We start from the raw sequence: 25,301 nt of genomic DNA, 5'->3' as shown, positions 1-25,301 counted from the left end.
TCAAGAATCTATGCAAACGTTTATCAAGTGTGAATGATGAGATTTACACCTATTTACACCTATTTGTATGGTACCAAAGAAGAAAGAGAAAAAAAAAAGGTTTTATGACATACCTATAGTGGGAACCTATACTGGGAAATTGTTTAACTGGTCAGTCATCAGCGCACAAGAGGGCTGTGGTGCAAGTGTTTTGGCCTCTTGGTAAGTAATGGAGGAAATAAGAGAGCTCATTGCTTCTATTATTTCTATTTTGAGTGAAGATGCCCTTTCTTCCCCCCCCCCCCCCCCCCCCCCCTTTTTTTTTTAAATAAAAGATTTTCCTCAGGCTATCTGCTAACGTCCTTTCCAGATCACAACAATATATTGCTTAAATATGATTCACAACTGAAAAAATCCAAGAGGAAAGTTTTGGAGAAAGAATAGATTCTTGTGGTTCAGAGTTTGAAGTAGATACATGAAATACAGATACACAAATGTATTAATTAATGTGTAGTGTATGATACTTTTATAGAAGGAATATTAAAAACCCAAGGCAACATACTAAGCCTAAACAAAACTATGCTTATTTTTGTTCAAAAACTAAGTATTTTTATTGTAAAATGCATTAGCGATGCTCTCCCTTTCCATGTAACAGTTTCTACAGCTGTTACGATTTAACGTTACCTCATTGTGTATCAGGATTGTTCCTGAAGAGATATTCTGCCTATAAACAAAAGATTTCCAAAGTTATTTTTAAGTCTCCAACTTTAAAATTTACACCAAACAACAACAATGTAGTGGATAACATGGCTTTAAACAAAATCACAGAAAGTGTTAAGTGGCTCTAAAATGTAATCTCTGCCCAGTATGTCAGAGAAACCTTTTCTTCACAAATACCACACACCTCGTTCTGCCTCTTTGTAGCATTGACCCCATCAGTATCATGGGCAAGAGAAGGAGTCATATATTATGACAGTATTTGTTATTCCATGAAAAATCCTAGGGAGTACCCTAGAGGCCTGATTTCTGGACCCAGAAGAGTAAATAATACAGATCTTACAATGTTACATGATTAGTTGGAAAGATCTCATGTTGCTACAGCTACACGTAACATACATTCTAAGCTTTTACTTGGTTAACAACACGAGTTTTTTTTTCTTCATTAAAACAGTGATTGCTTGTACTGCTTTTCTTACTCCATTTGCTAGGAAAGTTATTTATACAGTGATAAGTGAAAGTTGTATATATATATATATATACAACTATAGCTTTATGGCATCTGAATTCCTGTCTGAATTCAATGTCGACTCGACTTTCAGCAGAAAGTTGAACTAAATAACTTCTTGAGGTCTCTTGGAACTGGAATTATTCTGTGAATGTCTGTCTGGATTCACTCGTGAATTTATCTGTGTATTGTGAAGGGGATTACCGAAGACATTACAATAACATGCATCATTGTGCATAGAGTGATGTGTTAGAGTGATGCCCCTCTTTCTGCAGGTCTCTACGTCACAGCAGAACGGGCAGGGTACATACGTGCAGAGTGAGAACCCACTCACCAAAGCATGACTGATTCTGGTACCAATTCTTTTCCTGCTTACCTGAATTGCAGGTAATTAATCATGAAAGTGGGGAAAAAGAATTCAAGTCCATATGTTAAATGAGATTCTATAGAGTTATGTGAATATTTTCATTAAGCTTTTTCAAACACATTTCATTAAAAAGAGATGTAATCACCTTACCAGAAAATCAACTGGATCATCTGGCCTGATCTTACAGCATTCATTTAACCCTTGAATAAGTGTTGGCATGACATGCTTCATTAAATAGTTTCGTAGTGGAATAGATTGAGCCTCCAGTAACTCTTGTTCTTGTCTTTTCACTTCTTCCAGTTGTTTATTCTACAAATAATTAACCAAACAAAGAAGAACATTTATAAGATTTACCAAACAGTAGTTGACTAACTAATGATGGTGACCTATAGGGGAAAAGAAGAATAGTGCTAGAAACCATTGACAGAACTTTAAAACTCATGCTTAACAGAGCAACAATGAACTGCTTATTAAATTTAAAGGACATGGCGCACTAAGGATGGCCAACTGAGCATGAAGAAAAATGAAATAATCTCCCCAGCAAAACTAATTTTACTTCTCTTTCCTTTACACCTAAAAGGAAGTTTATTCTGAAGTTTTCCAGTGTTCCTGTTTCCCAAGATATTTGGCAAAATGGTTGGTAAACACTGTATCACTTCAAAAATTAGTACTATTGGAAATGCAGATGGTTTCTTGAGGGTTCCTTGAACTGGGGGAAAGGAGAATATTTTTACACAGGAGAGATGTCTGCCTCTTTACTTAACTGCAAAATATATCTTTAAATATGTTGTTTGTTTTTTCTTTCATTTATGTCAGTTTAGCTAAATTTATTCTTGAATTCGGGTTAAATCAACTTGTTTGAGCATTATCATTGTATAAGAGGGAAAGATGGAAATAAATCCACTTGGAGTTTTCCTTTCTCACATTAAATAGCACCAAATAGCACACACACTTGGAGTAGTTTTAGCCAGAAGATTACTCAAAAACATCTTTATTGTCCTCTCTTCTCTCACCTTATTCATAAGTAGCCTTAGTCCTATATAAAACTATATAAAAAGATACCCTGAATGTTGCTTTCCTATACTCAAGGCATAACACAAAAGCAATGTTCAGATAAAACTAAGACCAGCAACTGAAAAATATGTTTACCTGATTCACTGAATCCAGGAGTGGTACTCAATAAATCCTGTGAGTGGTCTTAGTTTTTTTTACGCAGAGCGCAGCTAATCTACAATCTCAAGGGCAACTGAATAGATGCATAGATTTTAAAATTATATTTAAAAGGATAAACTTACACATTTTATTTAAACACCTACTTTAGCTCCGTATAATGCAGTTTGCTTTCTTGAAAATAAGCATAGAGATAACAAAGACAATTCTTATTTACAAGCTAGTATAAGAGCAATATAAATGCTTCTTTAAAAGTGATTAATTTCAAGTTATTTCCTCAGAAATATGTATGGCTTTTCAAAGATAAAAAAATGATTTACCTGTGCAATGATCAGTTTGTTTTTAAATAACTCTAAATGAGGGCAGTAGAAGAACTGCCTACCGCTGGGGGGGGGGACGGGACTGACTTTAGGTGTGAACAAGAAATTTCCTATAATATGTATTTCGGGTTAATTTAACTAAAACGTCCTTAGGAAGAAGTATCACGTGCAAATCCTGGGAGGTCAGGCACCCTAAATACCAGATACTTATTAAAGTGTTAACAAATAAAAAGCATCCTTCAGACTGCCTCAGGGAGGCTGCACTGAACTGAGGGCTGAGCTCTCAACGATGTTTCTCTTGCAAGCTCAGAAACCTTTCAGCAATGCAGCCTGGGATATTGATCAATTCTGTGTTCTTTAGTTTGAGCCACAAAATGCACCGTGAAGATATTCTGAGGCAAATCTAAAGTATGATATCAGGAACTAGAGAATTTATCCCACACTTTCCAAGTATATTTATATAACAGATTGCTGGAAACGCTATTGCTTCAACTTTCTAAAACACATTAATAATAATGGCTTCCACAAAAATGCAAATTAACATACCCACTCCTCCCAGTTTGCCATCCTTTCAGCCCTTTCCTCAGCTTCTCTACGCTCTCGTTCAGCTTCTTCTTTAGCTTCTCTGGCAAGGCGTTCCTCAGCTGCTTTACGTTCCAAACTCTCCTTTTCTTCATCTGTCAAACCATAATTGCGAGGTTCCCCAATTTCTTTGACAATCTCTTTTACAATAAATCTGTTCTCAGGATCTTCAAATTTGGCTATATCTTTAAAACAATACAAGAGAGAACTTTGCAAGGCTTTTCTCAATTGTCAATAGTCATTAGTGAATAACTGCAAGACCTAAATATATAGTGTTCATGTTGCTTGAATTTTCAAGTATAATATGTTTTTTGGAGTGTCTTATGTCAATTTTTTTTTGCTACACAAAGTGGAGTTGTTTATGTCTAATTTTCTTTGTTAGTTTCAGCTAAAATAGTTTGTCATTTTAATATGATGCTAGGGAGAAAATAGTTAATTTTTACAACTATTCTATTCAGCAGTTGCAGCATTCCTAAGTTTTGAAACTTTCATACAAGGTTATTCCAGTATCAGAGAGATTTCTCTTTGCCAGTCTTATGTCAGCTTATCTACAGGTATCAAACTATCAGCTTCTGACCCTGTATCTCCATGCAGGTTCCACAACAGGTTGTTAGAATTTGGCAAGAAACTCCAAAATTTTCACAACATTTTCTGAAATTTTCACAGAATTTTCACATGCAGTGTTTTACAATTACACAGACCTATCTCTGGTTTTGTAGGCATAACGTAATAAGAGTTCAACTAATCTGTGGCTTCACGTAGAAGCACAGAGACCAAGGAAATCTTTCCTTTCACTCCTTCTCCCTTTTAACTGCTGAAGACTATTTGGGGTCTAAACCTGCAGAAAAAGAAAAAAAAAAAGTGAAAAAATAAGAGAAGGAAAAAAGGGGGGAAAAAACAAGAGAAGGAAAAGCCTCCTGGCACTGAATGCATATGGAGCCTAGAAAGCGCTGGAGACATCTGAAAGAAAGGGTATAGTAACATACATTGAAGAGAGGAAAAGTGGGCATTTTGGGTATACAGAACAACTGAAATACAGAATTTAGTCTAAAACTCAGTAGTCCCTACTCCACATTCCTCTGCTTTATGAAGTTATGTTGAAAGCTATTGGCAAAGCATGCTTCTCATTTCTTCACTAATTCAAACAGAAGCATTACTCATACCATTATTTCAAGAATTTGTGTCTTTGTGATTTAGGTCTGAAGTCCAAACTCTGCTAATGAAACAAGGTAGAAAGCTAACATAATTCTACATGATGCATGATGACATTTCTTTCAGAGCCTCTTCTTTCCAAAAATCAGGAATTACATTCCTGAAGTATTCCAAACTACAATAATTTTATTTTTTATGCCAAGCAGTCCATTAATTATACAGTTTTTGCTGTACCTGGATATACGAATTACAGTGCAAGACAATTTTCTAGTCATTTAAATTATTGCTAAGAACATTCTTGGCAATGAATTTGAGGTCTCAAAAACTACAGTCTTTTCTCAGATGATGAAGCAAGATTACAACACAAACATTACAGCAATCATAATTAAATGCTAAAATGTCCTAAAAAATATAGTTTTTAAATGAAAAAAAAAAAAAAAGATTATCACTGTCCCTAACAGGGAGGAAAGATCACCAAAAAATGGAAAATTCTGTTTTAACATTCCTTTTCGTAGATGATCTAATGTGCCTGTGTCATCATCTCCAATTTGCAGATGAAGAAAACAGACACAGACTTGCAGACTTCATGAAGTGAGTCACTGTAGCAAAGTAGCGTTTCCAGAATCTTGAAACCCACTCCTTTGTACTAATCATATTTCAGACTCAGTAAAAAAAAAAAAAAAAAATCATAAAAGCAACTCATAAGGCCATATGTTAAGATTTTCTAAAATTAAGGTGGAAGAAAATATTGATTAATTTGAGTCAGTATTTAATGAATCAAGCACAATTCTTCAACAGTTCTCCACTAAGGCCAGTAAACCTAGGTAACTTTTCTTTCTTCTGACCAATGTAACAGTCGCTTCTCTGTTTAAATTTGATGATATTAATTCAGTGGTTCTGATAAACCAACTGGAATATCAGCTAGAATGCAGAGCTGAAGATTCCCCAGTGAAATTACCTTTGCAATCTGACCTTTTAATTTTACATATATAGGGAATATAGGGAAAGGAGCAGTTCCTGACATAACCAGACTGTGAAGATGCTGCTGCTTTTAAGATGTAAATCAACACTATAAATTGAATGTGAAATTCATCTGGAAGTGACTAAGCCCCACAGTTGTGATACCTCAATAGTTAACCAGTGAGTATTGTGACACCTCAATAGTTAACCAGCTAGTAGAGCAGTGACTTTCTTTATTTAGAATTAACTAGACTTTTAGAGTAATCTTTGGACGTAATTCTTAGCATAAAACACTGCAATATGCTGTCATAGAGCATACACTTTAAAGTCCTCACCAAGATAAAACAAATGTCTTGGACAGTGCTACTACTTGTTTATCCCAAAGTTTATAAGATTAAAAAATGACCAATTAATGACATCACACCTTCTTAATATTTATTATTTCTTACATTTACTTTCTGCATCAGAGTTACTTCAGACTTAATTAAATGAAATTGCTAGCTAACCTTCATTTCAAGCCTCCCAGGATTAAGACAATCATCTTTACCATTTGGAACTGATTAAGAAAGACAGCAGCATCAACTGAAGACAACAGAGCCAAATATATTTATCTTATCAAGACAAATATATTTATCTTATCTCCTTTCTTTTATGAATTGGAAAATGGTAAAATAGATTTTAGTGGAAAACTGCGTGAGAAAATAATCAGTACATAATACAAAAATCACTCAGCACCTGGATACTTAAAAAGTAAAGATGTGAGCGTAGCTTAGAAATAATTCTAAATCTAAAATGATTATATTCATGTTATTTTTTTCCACTGCGACATTTCCTAACAACTCAAGTATGGTATTATTTTCAAGATAATCTCTACGCCTGACATAAAAAAAAATAAAATAAAAAATAGGAAGTCAATTGATTAAAGTTTGCTCAACAAATCACTTCCTGTAACTCATTCAGATGGACAATCAACATATCAGCAGTTTTATTGTATTTGCAAGGTTTTCCCTGTGTTCTTTCTCTTCTACTCTTTTCTTTCTGTCTCCCTTCCACAATCTAAAACCAGTTTTATTAAGAATGCTGTCATCCTGTACTTATTGTTTTTGAATTATCAGATTATAGTCATCTTCTCAAGATTTCCCAGTGATCATGATTTTCTGGGAGTGTGTAGGGAAGGAAATTTTTCTCACCCCTAGGTATGAAACAAAAAGGATGTATTACTAGCCTTACACCTTTAATGTCTAATCATATTCTTTCATACTTACAGAATACCCATATATTGTCACCACATCTGAGGTTAAATCTAAAGAAAAAAATATAAGCAACTATAATATTTAAAGTCCATGAAAATATACTATTATACCAGTCCAGAAGGATGCCAAGTGCAGAGATCTGTAAACTATATCAGAAAACTATTTTGGTTATTTAGCCTACAAAACCGAATGATTAATAAAAACACTAATTTTAAAGACATGTTAACTGTACACTCTAATCAGCACAATTCAGAATCTTTATGAGCATATAAATATTTCCACAGGTATATAGTTAAATGCCTGCTATATATTTATTCTGATATGTTAGTTAAAATATTTATATATTTACTGTACAATCTTCACAAGTGTTACATTTGTAACAATAGGAATTTTTATTGATATTTTAGCTAAGAATTTTATTATTTCATACCAAAAAACTGAGGATGTATTTCAAGTTCATCAAAATAGTTGAGAACAGTCTCATCTTCTGTGTTTATCTCTCTGAAGAGACTTAAAGATTGCAGAAACCGGTCCTGAGTATAATGAGTTCCAGCAACAACACTTTCTGGTAGATTTATTATTCTGTTTTTAAGAAATTCATCAGATGCAGTCAAAGATACAACAAATTCTGTGAAGAAGAACACATTATCAGTGTCCACATATGATTTTTCCTCCCTCATATCTACCTTCTGTTAATAATACATTTTAAACCACAAATGAATATAAATTCACACATATGTATATAAATATTTCCTTATAGATACTTTAATTAAGAAATGCTGATATGCAACTTCTCCAGTTAGAGCAATCCAATAAAATGAAGAGGAGACACATAGAAGCAACATGTTCTAATTCTACCAAGTTCTTTCTTAGCGCTATCAACAAGACTATTCTTGAAATAAGAAACAAACATAGTCCAAATTTCCTGAGAAAGCTAACAGAGAAGAACCAACACATGTAATTGGTATAGGAAGAAAAATAAACAAACATGAATAGTGCAGCCAAAGTAGCAAGTAACACTGGAAAATTTAACAATTCATTTGTTTGTCAAGTCTTCAAAAGTCATCACAGTGTATTGCAATTTCTCATCTCACAAATAAATCTGTATTTTCCTAAATAAAGTAAATTAGGAAAATAAACTAAAACAAACTAAAACAAAACAAAACAACAACAGTGGATTAAACATACTATGATATCAGATGCCATAAAATTTGGTGTCAATGTTATTTGTAGTACTTTCATAGACAAGAACACCAGAAAGCCTCAAAGGATCCATAAAAAAAAATGCATCTCCTTTCTTTGGTTCAGAATTCCCATACTTGTAAGTTTCATTAGGCTGTTGCATATTTTATCAACAATCAGTCTGCCTTTAATTATTCATGTAAGTTATCACAATATTTTCTGATATTTCTAATATCACTTCTCAATACCACCAAAGCCTATTAATTTAACAAAGTTAGGAAGTATTTTTTCTGATTTCAGAGAGAAATTTGCAGAATCAAACACAGACAATTCCCCTCCAATCTCCTCGTGCATGCCAAAAAAAAGCAACCCATCCTAAAAACAGAAAAAAAACAAAACACACAAAAATCTCCATAGACCAACAAAACGCCCTTTTGGATCACTCAGTTCTCTAAAACAAGTTTTCTCCAAGGTTGATAAGGTGTTTCTAAAACAGATCCCTTGCTTGAAGTCCTTGTTTTGGGAGAGAAAGTGGTACTTCTGCCCATCATAATTCACACATTTGAATTCCATTGGAGTTACCTTCAAACACATTTGATGAGCTGGTACTTCTCCAGCCCATTGTAATTCACAGTTCCTCTTTCTGATATTGTAACTGAAAGTGTTTTTGTTTATAAAGAACATGTTTTTCTTTTTTACTTCAGAAATCAGCAGTTCCTAAATGAAATGAGGTAAAAGCCTCCTTTTAAATCAACCCTTTGTCCCCTTCATTTAAGTGCAATAATAGGATTTTTTTTCAGGACGTTCTGAACCTTCTTCACTTCCACTGAAGCTCCTAAGTTATCAGGCTGCAAAAAAACACTAAGCGCTTTAGGTATTCAGCTTTTATACTACCTGACCATATGCATCTTGTAACATAAAATATGCCAATTCAAAGAAATCAAGAATAGCAAAAACATCACAATAAAGCATTTTCTGCATAGGTGGAAAACAAACTATTTCAATTCCCAAATTTGCTGATGCAATAAAATGAATTTGGTAGTATCATTCAAGATACAATGCTAAGCACTGCAAAGAACTCTACAAAGGGCTAAACTTTTATATATTAAATATATATATATATATTAATATTCCATGTTCAGGAGCTCATTTATTCCATAGGTAGATGCTGTAATCATAACAAAGGCAGCCACTGCTCTTGGTAAAAACAGCTGATGGCATTTTCACAAAAGAAAACAGAAAAAAAATTTAAAAAACAACCAAAAAACAAACCCAAACCCTCCTATTGATTGACTGCTCACTTGCAAACAACAGGGCAGCGGCATTACGTGGATATTTCTTTTAAATGGAATATGAACAGATGGAATGATATTTTAAACTTCTAGTTGGTGGCAGCAATATTTGAAAACTCCTCTGTTTATTTAAAAAGTCAAACTTACCAGGTGTGATTAATTTATCACATTTTGGTATTTTGCCTTTAATTTCTTCTTCATCTTCATCTTCCACTAAAACAAAAGCAATAAATGATTGACATTATGATTTGAAGCAACAATATTATTATATTTACTAATAACATGCCCCATACAAACACTTTTTAAATATTCAAATTGTACTAACTGTTGGAAATTAATCTAACCTGGACACCAGTTTAGAGTAGTCAGTAAGTAATCTATGCTGTTGCCTGCCACAGATTCTACCATGGGACACTAACAGTTGTTTAGCTATACAGCAGAGCATGCACTTGCATACACAGTTACAAAATATGTCCATACTACTTTCTTGACCCTGGCTTCTCCTGCTGCTCCATATTTTCTTATGCCAGTGACAGAGCTTAGTGAGTAGAAATGGTTTGCTGTGGTATGGTTAAAATGGTTTCTGCTGTTAATTGTCTGCTATTCTTGACATGAATAGTCTGCTCAACGGCTTGAGCATCAGCTGAGCTAGGTGATTTACAGCCCAGCATAGTAAAATGAACAAGACTGCGTTTTGTTTTCCTTAAAATCATATCCTTTAATTTATGGAGATGGTTCTTGGTCTTAATGCAGACAGTGCTAGCTCACAATTTGAGATGTATGTTGCAGAGCTCCACCAAAGTCATATCCAGTGAAGCTCATCTAATATACCCACTCTAATCTGGTTTACACAATATGTATTGGTGAACTGTCTGGATCCCCTTGTTAAGCAGTCCTTGAATATTATGAAGAAATTCTGCCTTACAGCTTTCTTGCATAGAGTATATCAACACAGAAAGTGTCTTCTCTATTTGGTCATTTATTTAGGACATTGCCAGCCAAGATCATCTGAAAATTATCTTGTTTAAGGTGCATAACAATTCATTACAAACCTTAAATTTTAAGCAGCATGTGAAAACAACAGTTTTGTGCCTTGCTCTGCTGTCAAAACAGTGTTGATGCACTTCAAGTAATACGGCACTGAGAAAAATAATGATAATATTAGCAGCAATAAAAACAAAAGCAGCAGTACTTACAGTTAAAAAGCTCTTTTGCCTGGTCATAGGTCTCTGGGAACCCATCTAAAACATATCCCTGATTCCTACAAGGCATAGATTTGAGCTTATCTTTAATGAGTTTAACAGCATACTGATCATCTAAACAACCTAAAACACAAAGAAGGTTAATAGGAACCTAGTTTATGGAAAAGAAATACCTGAAATTATTTTACTAACATGTTCATACATTTATCAGAGACACTTTCTAAACTCCAAAAAAAATTATGTCACTGTGTATACTACATGCTGTTAAGAGATTTATGGACTACAAGTGTAACTATGAAATAAAATGACACCTGTATTTACAATGATATAAATGTTAGAACTTTAAGGCTAGTAAACATGAAATTAGATATTTTAGAATAACACAGTCACATCTTGATATGAAAAGAAATAGACTAGAAAAAAGCATGTTACAAAGCAAACATTTACTATTTACAATTAACCATGAAACAAATTCTTGCAAAACAAATGTGAAATAGGTTTTGCAAGTTTCATTTTCAGATTAATAGACTGAGATATAAAGTGACTTATTAACTTAGCATACATTGTGAAGCAAATGTATGGCAGTAAAGTTTGTTTTGACCTGATTTTTTTTGTCCTCTTGCAATGATTGACTCCAGCTTCTTATTTTATATTTAAGACTTTTAAAAGCTGAGGCAAAATTAGAATCTATTGTTATCAATAAAACATTACATATTAAAAGGCATTATTATTTTAAACAAAACAAAGAATGCAGAAGAGAAAACTGCCATTATTTTTCTTGCAAATTTGATAGTTACATACTTCACTTTTTACTTTATATTATTTAAATTATGCTCTCTGTTCTGAGAAGAAAACTTGATAGAAAAAAAAATCTGGCCAAGAATCTAAAGATTCTGAACATTCAGTCACTTACATATAAACTTATGGAGTTAAAAAGAATTATATAAAATGTATAAAGAAGTAGAAAGATGGTCCCCTTTTATTACTTCATATTTCCTACCTGCATTCTGCTCCATGCTTTCTTTAATTCCAGCCAACAACTCATGTGCTTCTTCTACATTTGTACCCTCTTCTTCTTCTTCATATTCTCCCTCTTCACCCACACTGTCATAGTCCACTTCTTTAGGAGCCACAATTTTCTCCTGAAGACAATATCAGAAACATGAATAGGCTCAGAAATTCTACAGACAAATTTTCTTATATACACAGATGTAATAAATGGAAAAAACCAATGAATTTCACATACGCTCCTGGACAATGAGAGACTGAGCAACCTTCAATCTTTAAAAAGAGTTCAGTGCATCCCCAGAGATGATCAGTATGTCAAAAAATATTTCCATTCTAAAATCTAAAATTGTTTTGGTAATGTATTTTTCAGGTCAGAAAAGTGAGCAAGAAAGTAAATAATACCAACAGTTATAGGTGGATCTAAAAAGCAATCAGTATATTATTTCTCAAAACATTTTGTTGGAACATGATTATTTCCTTTGGTAACTTAAAATACTAAATTATGGAGTTCTATTTTATTTTAAAACAATGGCAAACATTTAAAGTCACAGAAACTAAAATAATAGCAATACTAAAAAAACAGCTAGTAACACACCAGATTTGCTATTGTTTCAGAAATCACATCTTTTATCTTAATGTGATGCAGCTTGTAGTGTTTGCAGAGCTTTTCAGCGATGGTAGATTTGCCAACCCCAGGAGGACCATGAATGTAAACTTTGAGAGGCTGGGGAAAAAAGAAAGATGTGAAAGATCAATCAAACGTTATGGAAATTTTTATTTAAAAGGTACAATCTTTTCAGTATAACTAAAAGGAAATAACTATTATAATTAAAACTGAAAATATCTTTTAGATTTATTTGCACTGAGCATGTTCTATATCATCCACTGCTTTTGAGTAACGCAGTTAACTTAATGGTACAACTTCAGCATTGGAGAAAAAGGTACATTTCTACTTAGTAGACTAACAGACCAACTTACAGTGGCACTATTAGAGGTTAAATGGTTAAAAGAAACATAACACAACCCTATAGGCAGTGGATTTTGGAGATAAGTGGCAGATATTCTACTATATAAACACAATCACTTTATTTTCCAGCTGAGGTAGAGTTGCTGTCATCACCATAGTTATTTTGACCTCAAAAACTGCAGATTCATCGCAATCTTAAGTTAATAATTTTTAATTTCAGCCTATCTTGTTCATGGTTGAATCACTAAGTTCCAAAATACATTTAATAAATATCATGCAATAAACTCAAAGCCATACATCATTAAGTTCATATCCCAATTCAGTAAACCTGGCGGTATTTTTAACATAAACCTAACAAATTAATTAATTTCTAACATAATTTCTAACATAACCCGGCAAATTAATTTTGCAGAGTTGTGACTGGCACAGAGGTCTAGCTAGCCTTCCCTCTTCTACTTACCACATGGTATGCCTTTATTTTACATCAAACTTTTTGAATTGCAGGCGTACCTACACAGATGCAGTAGCTTAATGCAAGCACAGATCTGATAATCCTTTTGGATGTATGCAGGGACTTTCAAAGAAAAAACTTTGAACAAATGATGTTAGTTATATTTTGTTTTACACCTCCTGAACCTATCATGGTTTGAACAAGATACAGACATGATGAATAGCTTTATCATACTAAAGACAAGCAATACTTGAATGAATGCAAGCATTTTTATGCACCTTTAAATAACTACTTCCTTATACATTTGAATATGGCAATTCTAAATAGTTAGCTAACATAGGAAACAGCAAATTTGCTCATTACATTATACAACGGAGTGGGATAAAATGAAAGCCACATTGCAATTAAGTATACTGGCTCACCAAGTATAATGAAGGACAAAAAATGTTCACCTAGCTACTGACTCTAACATAAAAATCTTAAATAAAAGACACAGTTACTGCTTTCTTGAAGTCTAATATACCAGGAATGCCATATATTGCCTACAAAAACTAGTTTCAAAGCAGCAGCTTCTCCATCACGAAGCTTGTTTTCACTTACACGATTGCAATTTTAGGCATAACAGAAAACTTTAGGTGACTATTTTAGTTAATATTTTATATTGTCTAATTAATTACTTCAATTTAACTTTCAGATTTTATGTTCACTTATTTTGCATCTCTGTCGGTCTTCTGTGTACGTTTACTTAAAGAGATAAAGCTTGTGTTTATAGAACTATTTATATTTGAAAAAAGCACTTTAAAACAGCATACACCAAGCCATTACCAGAAGTCCTCGATTTTGCTTGTATTCTTTGACGATCTTTTCAATGTTCTCCACCAGTCCTGTCTGAGCAACCCACTTAATGTTGAAAGTCTCTTTCAGAAATATGGCTTCCATTCGTAGGTTCACAAGCAACATATCCAAGTTTGTTTGCTGAGAGAACAAAACTACATTTACTTTAAAGATGCAAGCTATGGATGTTAAAATAACACTGTTGGCTTAAAGTAAAGACTAGAATGGGGGGGTGAGGGGAATAGAAAGAATTTAAGCACAGGGAAAGTATGTATGCATGCACTGCAAAACATACATTTTAAGCTTTTAAAAAATATATTTTAAATATATATTTAAGTATTCCTGAGGACTATTGTATTATTAACCATTAAGCAATTATTTGATGTCTCACACTATTGCAGGAAAAAAAAAAAACAACACAAAAAAACCTTCTTTCGTAAATTCATTAAGTACCACCTTTAAACTAGCAGATTTTTAATTTATTTATTTCTCCCATGAACAGTTCATTCCAGATAAATAGATGAAGATGATTTACATATACTGTGTTTGTCAGCCTCAGTAGTACCTCATTATTAACTTTTTTTTTTTTTAAATGCTTTGTTGGTAGGTTTTGTCAGCATGCTCCAGTATGCTCAGTGCAGCAATGACATCAGTGCTTCACTGTTTTTATAGAACAGTCTGTAATTCCTCATAATACTCTTTTCTCTGAGGGTTAAATTTCAGTTTATTTTCTAAATTTACATTCACTGTAGATGTTTTTAGTTGAGCTTTAGGGTTACATTTTTCTGCTGAAATAAAAAAATACATATATTTCATAATACGATACTTCATATCCTTTTCTTTAGGTTTGCATCCTTTCCTTAAGTAATAAAAGAAAAAATGAATAAAAGAAAACTACTAACAGTTAACTCTTTACTCAAGAATGCATTTTCTCTTGGAATCTTCTCAATTTTTCCTGGTCCAACGTTTTTACTGATACACTATAAAGAAAAAAAAAAAAAAAAGTAATGCACATATCAAATCAGATTCTTAGAAAAAAAAAATGAACAGGATTTCTTGAGATAAAACCTCTGCTCTAAATTTTATGTTACACTATACCCAAAAAGTCAGTATACTGATTGGAATTGCAGATCAAAGAACATTAACTTTAATGTTAGTATTAAACATCTCTGTTTTGCTATATATCACTTCATTTTTAGTAGCTGCAATAAAACAAAACAAAAACAAACAACAACAAAAACAACAAAAAACAAGTGTTTCAAAGCTCTTAAATCTATAACTTCATACTGCTTAAGATCAAATTGGAGACCTATCTTATTTCTCAGCATTCTCACTTCAGATTTTTTAAGTATTTAATTCTGTTAACAGTCAGGAAAGATATTCAGATCAATGGAATGCCACCATTAACTCTCTAGTTTCACTTCATCATCAGCCAGAAGTTAGTTACTCCTGCAGTCCTTTAAAAAAGGTTAAAAAAAACACACGCTAGATTCCATAAAATTATAACAGCAACAGCTATAGAGCACTAGACCAAATATATCCAGTATTCTGTCTCAAACAGTTTCAACTAGCGGACACCTAAATGAAAGTAAGACTAGGAAAAGCATGAATGATACTTATTCCAAATGCTCTCCTAATCTTTGACTATTTTAAGCTCAAAGACTTCCTAAGTTAGAAAGAGCTGCTGTATATTTAAGTAACTCTCAAGGTATTTCTCATAATTCTTACCTATGCTAACTAATGCAAAGTATCTCTGCTACAGCTTAGGCTTTTATAAGTGATCCTTTTATATTATTGATTGGCCTTACAGATTTCCTGGCAAGCTTTTTGTTCTTCAAAGGCTTGAAAAAAAAAGGATATTAATTTTGAGTCTTTTCTGATCATTGATTTTTAATATTGTTTTAAGTCTGTTTTGTTTTGTTTCTCTTATCCAGCCAGATTTTTATGATTTTTCTTCATCAGGACATAACTAACTTTTTGAAGTCTGCCATCCTGCTTCCCTCAGCCATGCCAATTATCATTTTATCTTTCCCAAACTTTTCTTAATAAGTAGCATGCAATGGCCTTATACATCTAATAATGTAAGTTTCAATAGCTTCTACCTTCCTTCTCTAAAGATTTAATATTTTAAACATCTCTTGTACTCATTTTTATATAATGCTCTTTCCTATAGTTGACCACAGCTACAAAGATTATTTTGACCTTTGCTTCTTCCACATGAATGTTGAAAACTACATTATGGTCACTTATACAAAGTGGATTTTCCAACTATTAATTTTTCAGTGAGACCTCGTAAGCCTGAACCAAAACAAGGGATGCATCTCCTTGTGACCTTCCTACAAGACAGTTCCATGAAACATTCTTTGACACTGAAAGAAAAATGGGCTGTTTTGTTTGGTTCTTATGTAACATTTGCTCAATCTACATGGGAAAATCTCCTGTTACACTGTATTAGCTGCTTCTCTCAATTCTCAGTCTCACTGTAAATTATAGTTCAATAGCGTCATCCAGACTATTTCTAGACTTCATTTCGAAATGTTTAGAAAAACAAAATATCTTCATACAAATGAAGGGAAGAATATTTTAAAGACTTTTGAGTATCTGATTGTAGTACTGTGAATCCCATAACAACTCAGCACAGTTTTAAGTAAAATTTCTATTTAAATTAATGATAATACTTTCAAAGTTAATTCTGCAGAAAGACATCAAAATAATACATTTCTTTTGAAGGACAAAAGTCTTGGTAGATTTCAAATTTATTTTGTTTATTATTTATTACACAAGATAATTCAGGAAGACTTAGGGACATCTACTTCTGTAAAAATGTACAGTTTGAAAAATCTTATAAATATCGGGAAAAAAAGAAAAGGAATAAAATCCCTTACCTTTATTAATTCTTGAAGAGTGTGCATAGATTCATCTACCGCAAGTATATAGTGAAACCTTGGCCTGTGGTCTGCTACATTCTGTAACACTCTGAAACATAGGAAGGTCAAGGCTGGTCAGTATAAAAGCATACTGGGACTTTTCGTGTTAGATGCTATTCAGAAGCTGTCCAAATACGACTACGTTTAATTTTGGAAAACTCAGAGCACAATATTTTCATGTATATTATCTTCAAGAAAGAAGTATAGATAGATGTTTTATTTGTACATAAGTTCAAAGGATAAAAAGCAACACCTGTACAAAATATTAATTTAAGCTGTAGAGTCCATGATGCATTTCCAGTTCTGTGTCAGTTAAGTGATACTACTTGCTATATCCAGCCTTGCCAGCAATTTCTTAAAAGCACAGAACCTGTACAATAGACACAGGTTTCCCGTAGGCATATCTAGTACCAAAGATACTGAAGTCTCTGCCTGCCTCAATAAGATGGGCCAAATAGTGTTTTTAAACCCTCTCTGCCCCAGTTTAAAAGCCTCGGTATTCTGCTAGTGTATTTGTGTATTTGTTACTTAGCTAACTATCAATCACTGTCCAAGTGAAACTTTACTTACGCTGCTAAATCAAGAACATGAATGGTTGGAATAAAATTGTTTCCATGTCCAAAAACAGGTATTGCAGTAGCCTCACTGAGCCAACCTATCTGAAAATACAAATGGACAACAAAGTTAGAAGTAAACAGTTACTTTTAATTAGGTATATTTGTGCAGTGGCAAATCTATATATTTAGGATTATAAAATTACATTTACTGAACGACTTATGGAACTGTAGTAAATAATTTTGAGAAATACTGGCAGCCTAAAAAGAAACCAAGAATTTTTTATTTTTAAAAGAATACTCTTTTATATTGACAAATGTTTTTAGTACTTCGTATCCCAAATTTAAAAAAAAAAATGCTTGGGGAAAAAAAAAGGAATGCAATGTTGAAAAGAAAGACATTTTTCTTGAATCCATTGATCTGATAGTCATTCTCATTATAAGGTGCACTTGTAGATACTCTTCGAAAACTATGAAAAAAACAAAAAACATACAGATCCAAAAAATAAAGTGGAAATCACTTCCATTGTAGCTAACACTCATTTCTAAGGGATCAAATAATGAATTCTGTTCACAAGAACATTAAACTTACAATACCAAAACTATTAGAAATGCATTTAATTCCATTGCAATTTGCCATTAGATATTAAATAAACCCCCCAAAATGCTTAGATATCTACCTTAAAAAAGTAGTGTAAGACACCTTCCCCAGCTCCATACTGAAGTCCTGAAGCAACAACATAAGTTGAAAATATATGTTTATTCTGTGAAGTAAAACCAACAAGAAAGTTTTATGAAATTATTGTACTCCTAATGGGATAATGGTTTACACCGAAACTTGAGAAATTGCATACTAAATATATAAAGTAAGTTACATCACTTAAAATTTGGAATTAGACCAACTGTTGCATAGCTTGTAGTGTTGTAAGACATATTGTTAATATTTCCTTAAAACAACAAAAAACATTACTCAGAATTGACCTGTCTTCATTTGAACTGAAATTCTCAAAAATCTTTTAAAAGTTAAGAAATTGGAAGTTACTTATAATAATGAAGTGATCAGCATAACTTATGCCTCAACTTTCTTTTTCCAAGAAATATAACAACGAAATTCATTGAGGCTTTTTTTTTTCCCCATTTGCGTTATATTTGCATTTGATTGCCTAAAGAAGTGGGAAATGCAGGTTCAATACTTTTATAATCATTTTGTTTTCATTTTGATATAAAATTTCAAACAAAATTAGTGGACTATAAAGTATTTTTCTAACCATACACCACAATCAACCCTCATATTTTTTGCTGACCATTATGCAAACCTGGTCATATGTTTGCCTGTTCTGGATGACTGTTTACGTAAAATGAAACTGATTGGATCAGTGTTGAGGGTGGTTTCACACAGTGAATAAACCATACTTAAACCATCTTAAGGAAGGAAATTTCAAGCAAATCTTTTAAATTAGGACCAGTTGCTTAGACATTTTTAACTTGAAACAATATTGTTAAATAATTCTGATGTTGTAAAGATCTTAGACATTATACATCTACATAACGCTTAGAACCTGCATTTACCAGCAGAGGCTATAAAATGCTAAGACTTGGGATCAACTTTTTTGTCTGTGAAAAAACACATGGTTTGCTACATTTTTTTATACTATTTCAGAAATATAAAACCAACAACACCGTTAGCCAATCTTTGATTGAATAAGCAAAACATCATATACAGGGATGCCAGAAAATAATAACACATCACTGTATGTTGTCCATGTAATGTGTTTCTATCTTTGTAATAAAAACTATCTCAACTCAGTTGAACACAACAGCTTGTTAGTAATCACATGAAATATTAAAATCAGACATTGCAGACAGCACAAGAGCTCCCACACGAAGTTTGCTTGTGTAGTACTAAGAGAGAAATAAACTGTTTTTAACCTAAGAGCAGCAGCTCCCAAGTTTGCTTTGGACAGACTGCACACATGCCCCAGAAGGCACATGGTAATTTCTGTCTCCCAACAGGAAAAACCTGCCTCTCATGAAGGCAGAGGAGGAGCCATTTCTCATCTACCCTAAGGAGCAGGTAACTAATAGGATCTTCTATCAATTACCTTGCAGTAGCTTCTGTGTGGGAAAGCAACAATACTTCAGCACCCAGTAAAATACAAACCTCCAAAACAGGTCAAAATTCTCTAAAAATACCTATTTAGTGTCACAAATCACACATATGAGAACGTACTACTTGAGATGACTTGGATATACTTAATGGAAAAACAAAACAAAACAAAAACCACACCACAAATGATCAGGCAAGCTCCATTTATACACAGTCACCGGTAAAGACCTTCAAGTGTGTAATATTAATTAAAGCCACTAGATGTCACATTTTAGCTAGTATAATCAGCTCTGGGCTTGTTTGGTTGGTTTGTTTTATTCGAATAAAATGCTTTAAGTGGGGGATAGGTCTAAAATCATCCTTGAGATTTTCCCTCGCAGTCCCCAGCTTTACTTCTCTCTCATACAACCAATGAAACAATGTATTGCTTCAAATGAGAAAAGCATGATTTATTCACTAGCTAAGGAAAAATAGAGAAAATTAGGGATCTGTATTATGTATACTATATATGTATTATTTCAAAAATGTGGCCTTCTTGTTATTTTATTAATAAGGGATATTTTATTAATAAGGGATATTTTATTAATAAGGGATATTTTATTAATAAGGGATGCTATTCACATTTATCGAAAAAAATAACACTCAAAATTTATTCAAATTGTTGGTAACTTCTAACATTAAGATAATGCTCTAAGAAGACCAAACTTTTTTTTTTCTCCCCACAAAGATCTTTACGTACAGTTTTCCCAAGTTTGAGAATAAGCTTTTCAGCATTTATGTGATCCATAAAGTTAGGATGAGATTTTCTTCTGCGATAATCTTCCTCAGTAAAAGGAATCTCAGAATCCTCCTAGGAAGGAAAAAAAATGCAACTGTTATACATGCCTTAAACCAAAACAAATGTTAAAGGCCTAGATGGATAAAACAAGTTTTTAAAAATATTACAAAACATCTATTTTGTTTTCATTTGAAATTCTTGAAAGTTCTAAGTTTCACTTTAAAGTTAGCATGTCCACACAGTCCTAATATCTTCCTGTATATCTCCCCATCATTGTAGCTCAATGCCTAAACCTCTCTATCCAGTGGAATAGATTTAACAATTCTGGCTGAAAGCAAGATTTCAGGTGAAAGGACCGTGAGAAAAAAAATATACTTGCTGACACTAACCTTACCTGCTAGTACTGAAGTACATACTGAAATACTTTAATTAAATTCAATGAATATTTTCCATTAAATGGAAGTATTCACTTAAAAGAATAATATTTTCTCGTTACTTACTGGGTCAGGGGGTTTGCTTTTCGCCCAGCTCATTATTGTTGAAATGAGGATGAATATCTTTGGTGTCGCAAAATGCTCTATTTCTGTATGTAGCGCTGGTAAACGAAAGCAAAGGATGTAATTTATTGTAAACTGTTCTACTGAAGCCATATATTTGTTTCTGTGTAGAGGTCCTGTACACACACTTATGCTATAGTGTTCTGTGTTACTTAGTTTGAAGCAAATGATCTTTATTTTGCTTGGCATAAAATAAAAATAAATCAATAATGAATAATAAAACAAGCAGAAAAATAATGGGAAGAATCACATTACCAGTAATGAACATAATATCCATAGAGCTGCATATTGTGGACAAATAAAAAAACAAACGATCTATACTAGAAAATTATTTATCTTTATTGACTACAAAGATACTGAAAGAAAACAGAAGTGTTTTATAATTGAAACAGCAAATCTACAAAAATAGGGATTTTTTCCTTGAATTTAATTTAGAACAAAATGATTACATGTGGATGATGTTTTGTTGAGTCCTTGAAAACTTACAATGTTACATTGTAATGTACAATACAATACACAGAATGTATAGTTTAGCTTAACTATCATATAAAGAGCAATATTGCATTGTCAGCATTAGAAGATTCCATATACCCATTAGAATTTGGTTATATCAAGCAGGAGAAAGCTGCAGAAAGACTAAATGGTATTTTTCATTGCAGTTTTAAGCAAAGAAATATACTTAATTATATAAAATATTAAACATTATTTGAATATCAAAGGAGCAAGTTTTCTACCTACCTTCAAACATAAATAAATAAGATGGCTGTGGATAGTTATTTATGGAAATATCTGCCTACACAGATATGTCATTTAAAGTGTCGGACCATTCTATGACAGCTTCTCTAGCTTATGAATGCTAAAATGCAATCAATGGTCCCTTGCTAATTAATTGAACAATTCATGCAGCATTTCCCTATCAAGGATGCCAGTTTTATATTACAGTAAACTATAAATCCAAGGTCATTTCATTACATATTTCTCGTAAATTTTGGTGGCTATATTGCAAACAATTTTCTGTTCAGTTGAAGGCTATACTAACCAGAAGCAGCCCATTTTGCTTCCTCAATTTGATTTGCATCCTCAGTGATGTTATACAAAATAATCTCACATTCAAGCAAATAACTTAAGAGCTCTTTCTGAGAAGAGACCTGTGGGAAAATAGTTAAAATGGGTTGTTAGAAAACAAAGGAAAGAAGAAAAAGGGGAAAAAAATCTATTCAAAATTCTTTTTCAAGAGTAACGTTCTGATAGGTAGAACGCGGTTTTCTTGCGCATAGATTTCTGAAAAGGATGCTAGAATAATTCATATGACTGATATCAAGCTGTATCTGTCAGATAACAGATGACGAAATACAAATTAAATGCTGAAACTTCTGATTTGCAGTAGACATTAATATAGTTCAGAAGTATGTACAATTTTAAGTGGTATTTTAGGATTTGTATTTTCAGTATAATTATTAATATCACAAAAATATCTATGACTTTTACAGGTATTTTAAACAAGGATCAGCTGGCAGAATGGACAAGACATGGGAAAACGTCAGTTTTCTTGCAAAATGTCAGTTTTCTTGCAAAACAACATCCCATCCTTGTTGTTAAATGTGGATTGTCTGCAACACTTGAAAAAATCCAACAAACATTCTGCGTGACAGCAGTGGGCGAGATTAAATATAGTTAACCATAATTTTCAGATTAAACAGCTCATCTCTATAGAAGTTCAGAACAAAACTTTCAAAATTTTGAAGAGATTCTGGATAATAAGCAGCTTGAGACAGAGTCAATTTTAGTTTCAGAAAACATTAAGCAATCACATTCTTTAAAACAAGCCTCCTTCAGTTAACCAAACTCTGGACATACATACAAAGATGTAGGTATTCAGAACAATTAGCTGCTAGCGAAAGCAGTGATTTCAGTGAAAAGTTAAGAAGGGAGGACACTGACTTTGATTCCAACACTACTACCTTTAGAAACTGATAAAAGATATAGGAGACACAAGTGAGCGTGCTTTGAAGGAAAAAGAAAACAGACCTGTGGATCATCAGGATAGACAACATCCTGTCCAGAAACACCATTAAAAAAAAATTATCTATTTTAAGACTAGATTATTTCCTTTTAACATTTGCTGTATGAGAACTAGCAGGGAGGAGACAAGTGTGCAGGAAGCAGAGGTAGCAAAATATGCATACAATTTCCAGCAGCAAGAGACCACTTTATTAACATCAGTTGGTCATTTTACATGACTTGCAATATTCCTAACGTTACCTAACAATGACCTGAAGTAAGATTATTACTTACTGCATATGTTTCCTCTGCAAAACATGGTTTAGTACCTCCTGGCTTAGAAAGGGTACCAACTATTTGGTAGACTCCCTCCTTTGGCCTAGCAGAAAGTTCAGCAGCTGAGTTCTTTTCATCTTCCTCCTCCTCCTCTTCCCCAATGCTTTCTAGTGATGCTCCAACAACACATTTGGATAAATACTGCAATATACAAGACACACATTTGTATGCAAATATGTATTGCATTGGGACTAAACTACACAGCTTCTTATAGTCTTGGGAAGACACCAATGCTGTTGGCTAGCTTAGATGCTGTTGCAGGCAGCGTAGCTCAGAACACAACTTGGGAAAGCAGGGAAATGTTAGGGACTGCATGAACTCGCCAGCCACATTTTATCTTGCCATGTGCCCTAAGCCTCAAGGGTGAAGGTGTTGCTGTGTCCCCAGACGCCTCTTCTCCTCAACCTGACTCCTCTCCAGAAGGCGTTACCTCAGGGAGATGTTATCTCCGAGCATTACCTTTCACCACAGCCATCAGCTGCCGCCCCAGTCCTGACCTGCTCTACCCCCACCTCCTACTCTCTTTTCCCTCCTGTCTCCACACCCTTTGCCCCCAAGCCCCCCTCCGCAGCAGCCATTTTAGGCGACCACGGCCGGACGCCCGCCCGGCGGCCAGCAGAACAGCCGGGGGCCGCCACGCCGTCACCTCGCCGATACTGCGGCCGCAGTAGGAGTCGAGGTGGTTGAGGAAGATCCGCCGGCTCCGAGCGGCTCCGAGCCCCGCTGCCATGGCCGCAGCCCCGGCCGGCGACGCGGCCCGTTGCTAAGGGCGGGCGGCGGCTGCGCCGAGCCAGGCTGGGCCGGGCGCTGCCGCATCGCCCTCACAGCCGGAGCGGGGCGCTGCGGGCTGCGGGACCGCTCGGGGCCGCACACCGGCATCCCTCCCCCTCCAGCCGGCTGCTGCTGGCCTAGGAGCTTCAGCAGGTGGCCGCCTATGGGGACTTTTGGTGTAACGTAAGCCTTGGTGTAGCCTTGCCTCGGGTGTTTCACCTGTGAACCTGCCTGCCTGCAGCACATCATGGAGTGGAAGTGCACCTTTCTCATCTCTGCCTCCGTCATCTTCCTCAGGTGAATCGAGATCAATCGAGAATGAGTCAGGAAGGCAGGGCAGTAACATGCAGGTAGCGATGAGTAATGAGCAGCTCTGTAAGGCCACTTCCTCACAGAGTTCAACGCGCCCATCTCCCCAGGCCTTACCCACAGCAGTCCTCACTCAAACATTTCATCTGGGGAGTTGCTTTTCAGAGCTCTGCTGAGGAACTCAAGGACTATCGCAATATAATCAGGTACTTAGTGTGTACATATATATTTTTTCATATCTAATTCAATCTATCCTAAAACAAACATGAATACCTGCAGTCAATAAAGGAGGGTGTTTATTCCCAACTTCTTGACACTGAAGAAGACAAAATCTAGTATTGCTGTGAGGAAAAAAAAAAAGTTTTAAAGCTATGTTATTAGACATCCTTTGGATAGCAAGCAGCCTTTGAGGCTTTTTAGATAATTAATCACTGGTACTTTCTTAGTAATCAACACTGTTTCAATGATTGTTCTTCCAGCGATAATGCATAATTTTAAATGCTCTGGAAAGGTGCATTAGGCCGAGCAGCATTTATTCAGTTTCAGAAAATGAAAATGAACTTGTGAAAGGAGACCTATTGAAATTGTTCACTGAGAGTGCTTCAAATAAGCTCCATATAGGCAACAATTCTAAGTATAAGGACTAGAGAGCGTGTTATTCATAAACCCAGATTCAGAAATTGTGGAATGACATAGCTCTCCCATTTTTAAGTTAATATTTAAGTACAAAAAATAATATAAGTTTATTCTGGTAACACCTACAAACCATATGTTTTAGAAGTATTTCTCAGCTTTGGTTTATAATAAGCACTTGAAATGACAAAGCATTTTAAAGACGTCTATGAAAAAGTTCTTGGCACTGTAACATTAACTTTGTCATTTTTCCCACTTATATTTGTCACGTGTCGTTTCAAAGTCCCCCTATGGTCACCTACTGTATCTTTTCATGACAGGTTCAGTGGATACAAGTTTGCAGCCAGAGGTATTTTGGAAATACTTGTTAACAATCTAATATTT

The 25,301-nt window shown here is 34.1% G+C and overlaps 2 protein-coding genes and 1 long non-coding RNA gene across 5 annotated transcripts in view; 2 read left to right on the top strand and 1 right to left on the bottom strand.

Moving 5' to 3' along the window:
• Positions 1-419: 419 nt before the first annotated feature.
• On the bottom strand, positions 420-24,386 carry AK7 (adenylate kinase 7). 3 transcript variants are annotated; one of them, XM_013181513.3, is made up of 18 exons: positions 24,195-24,386; positions 23,163-23,345; positions 21,907-22,015; positions 20,811-20,905; positions 20,272-20,382; positions 18,106-18,189; positions 17,442-17,530; positions 16,830-16,920; positions 14,847-14,924; positions 13,936-14,085; positions 12,288-12,416; positions 11,685-11,826; positions 10,679-10,807; positions 9,630-9,695; positions 7,439-7,636; positions 3,608-3,828; positions 1,722-1,880; positions 420-703 (listed from the first exon to the last, which is right to left on the bottom strand). In XM_013181513.3, the coding sequence occupies exons 1-18, from the start codon at positions 24,384-24,386 to the stop codon at positions 665-667; spliced, it is 2,265 nt and encodes a 754-aa protein (XP_013036967.3). In that variant the 3' UTR covers positions 420-664. The 3 variants fall into 3 exon arrangements, 2 of the variants coding, with proteins under 2 accessions (XP_013036967.3, XP_047926350.2); XM_048070393.2 differs by having other exon boundaries at positions 424-703; positions 23,851-24,277; XR_001207185.3 differs by lacking the exons at positions 420-703; positions 1,722-1,880 and adding an exon at positions 4,345-4,481.
• On the top strand, positions 1,338-22,506 carry LOC106036264 (uncharacterized). Its single transcript, XR_001207207.3, has 3 exons — positions 1,338-1,591; positions 19,439-19,499; positions 22,358-22,506. It is a non-coding gene; the product is annotated as an uncharacterized lncRNA (long non-coding RNA).
• The window catches only part of ATG2B (autophagy related 2B), a 49,708-nt gene continuing 48,774 nt past the window's right edge, over positions 24,368-25,301 (top strand). The window contains exon 1 of the mRNA XM_048070392.2: positions 24,368-24,490. The gene's annotated coding sequence lies outside the window, so the exon portion shown is untranslated. The remainder of the gene's footprint in view (positions 24,491-25,301) is intronic.

This window comes from Anser cygnoides, chromosome 5, assembly GCF_040182565.1.
Source record: "Anser cygnoides isolate HZ-2024a breed goose chromosome 5, Taihu_goose_T2T_genome, whole genome shotgun sequence".
Taxonomy (NCBI): Eukaryota; Metazoa; Chordata; class Aves; order Anseriformes; family Anatidae; genus Anser; species Anser cygnoides.
Note: the sequence above shows the minus strand (reverse complement) of the source record. Positions and strands in the feature narration are given on the sequence as shown.

Excerpts from the sequence above, each read along its gene's own strand:
- AK7 (XM_013181513.3), bottom strand. The coding sequence starts at position 24,386 with ATGGGCGCGTTGAACTCTGTGAGGAAGTGGCCTTACAGAGCTGCTCAT. Across the intron at positions 14,086-14,846 it reads TCTTGAGTAAAGAGTTAACT|CAAACAAACTTGGATATGTT; the intron begins GTTAGTAGTTTT and ends TTGTTCTCTCAG. Across the intron at positions 9,696-10,678 it reads GGCAAAAGAGCTTTTTAACT|TGGAAGATGAAGATGAAGAA; the intron begins GTAAGTACTGCT and ends CTTTTGTTTTAG.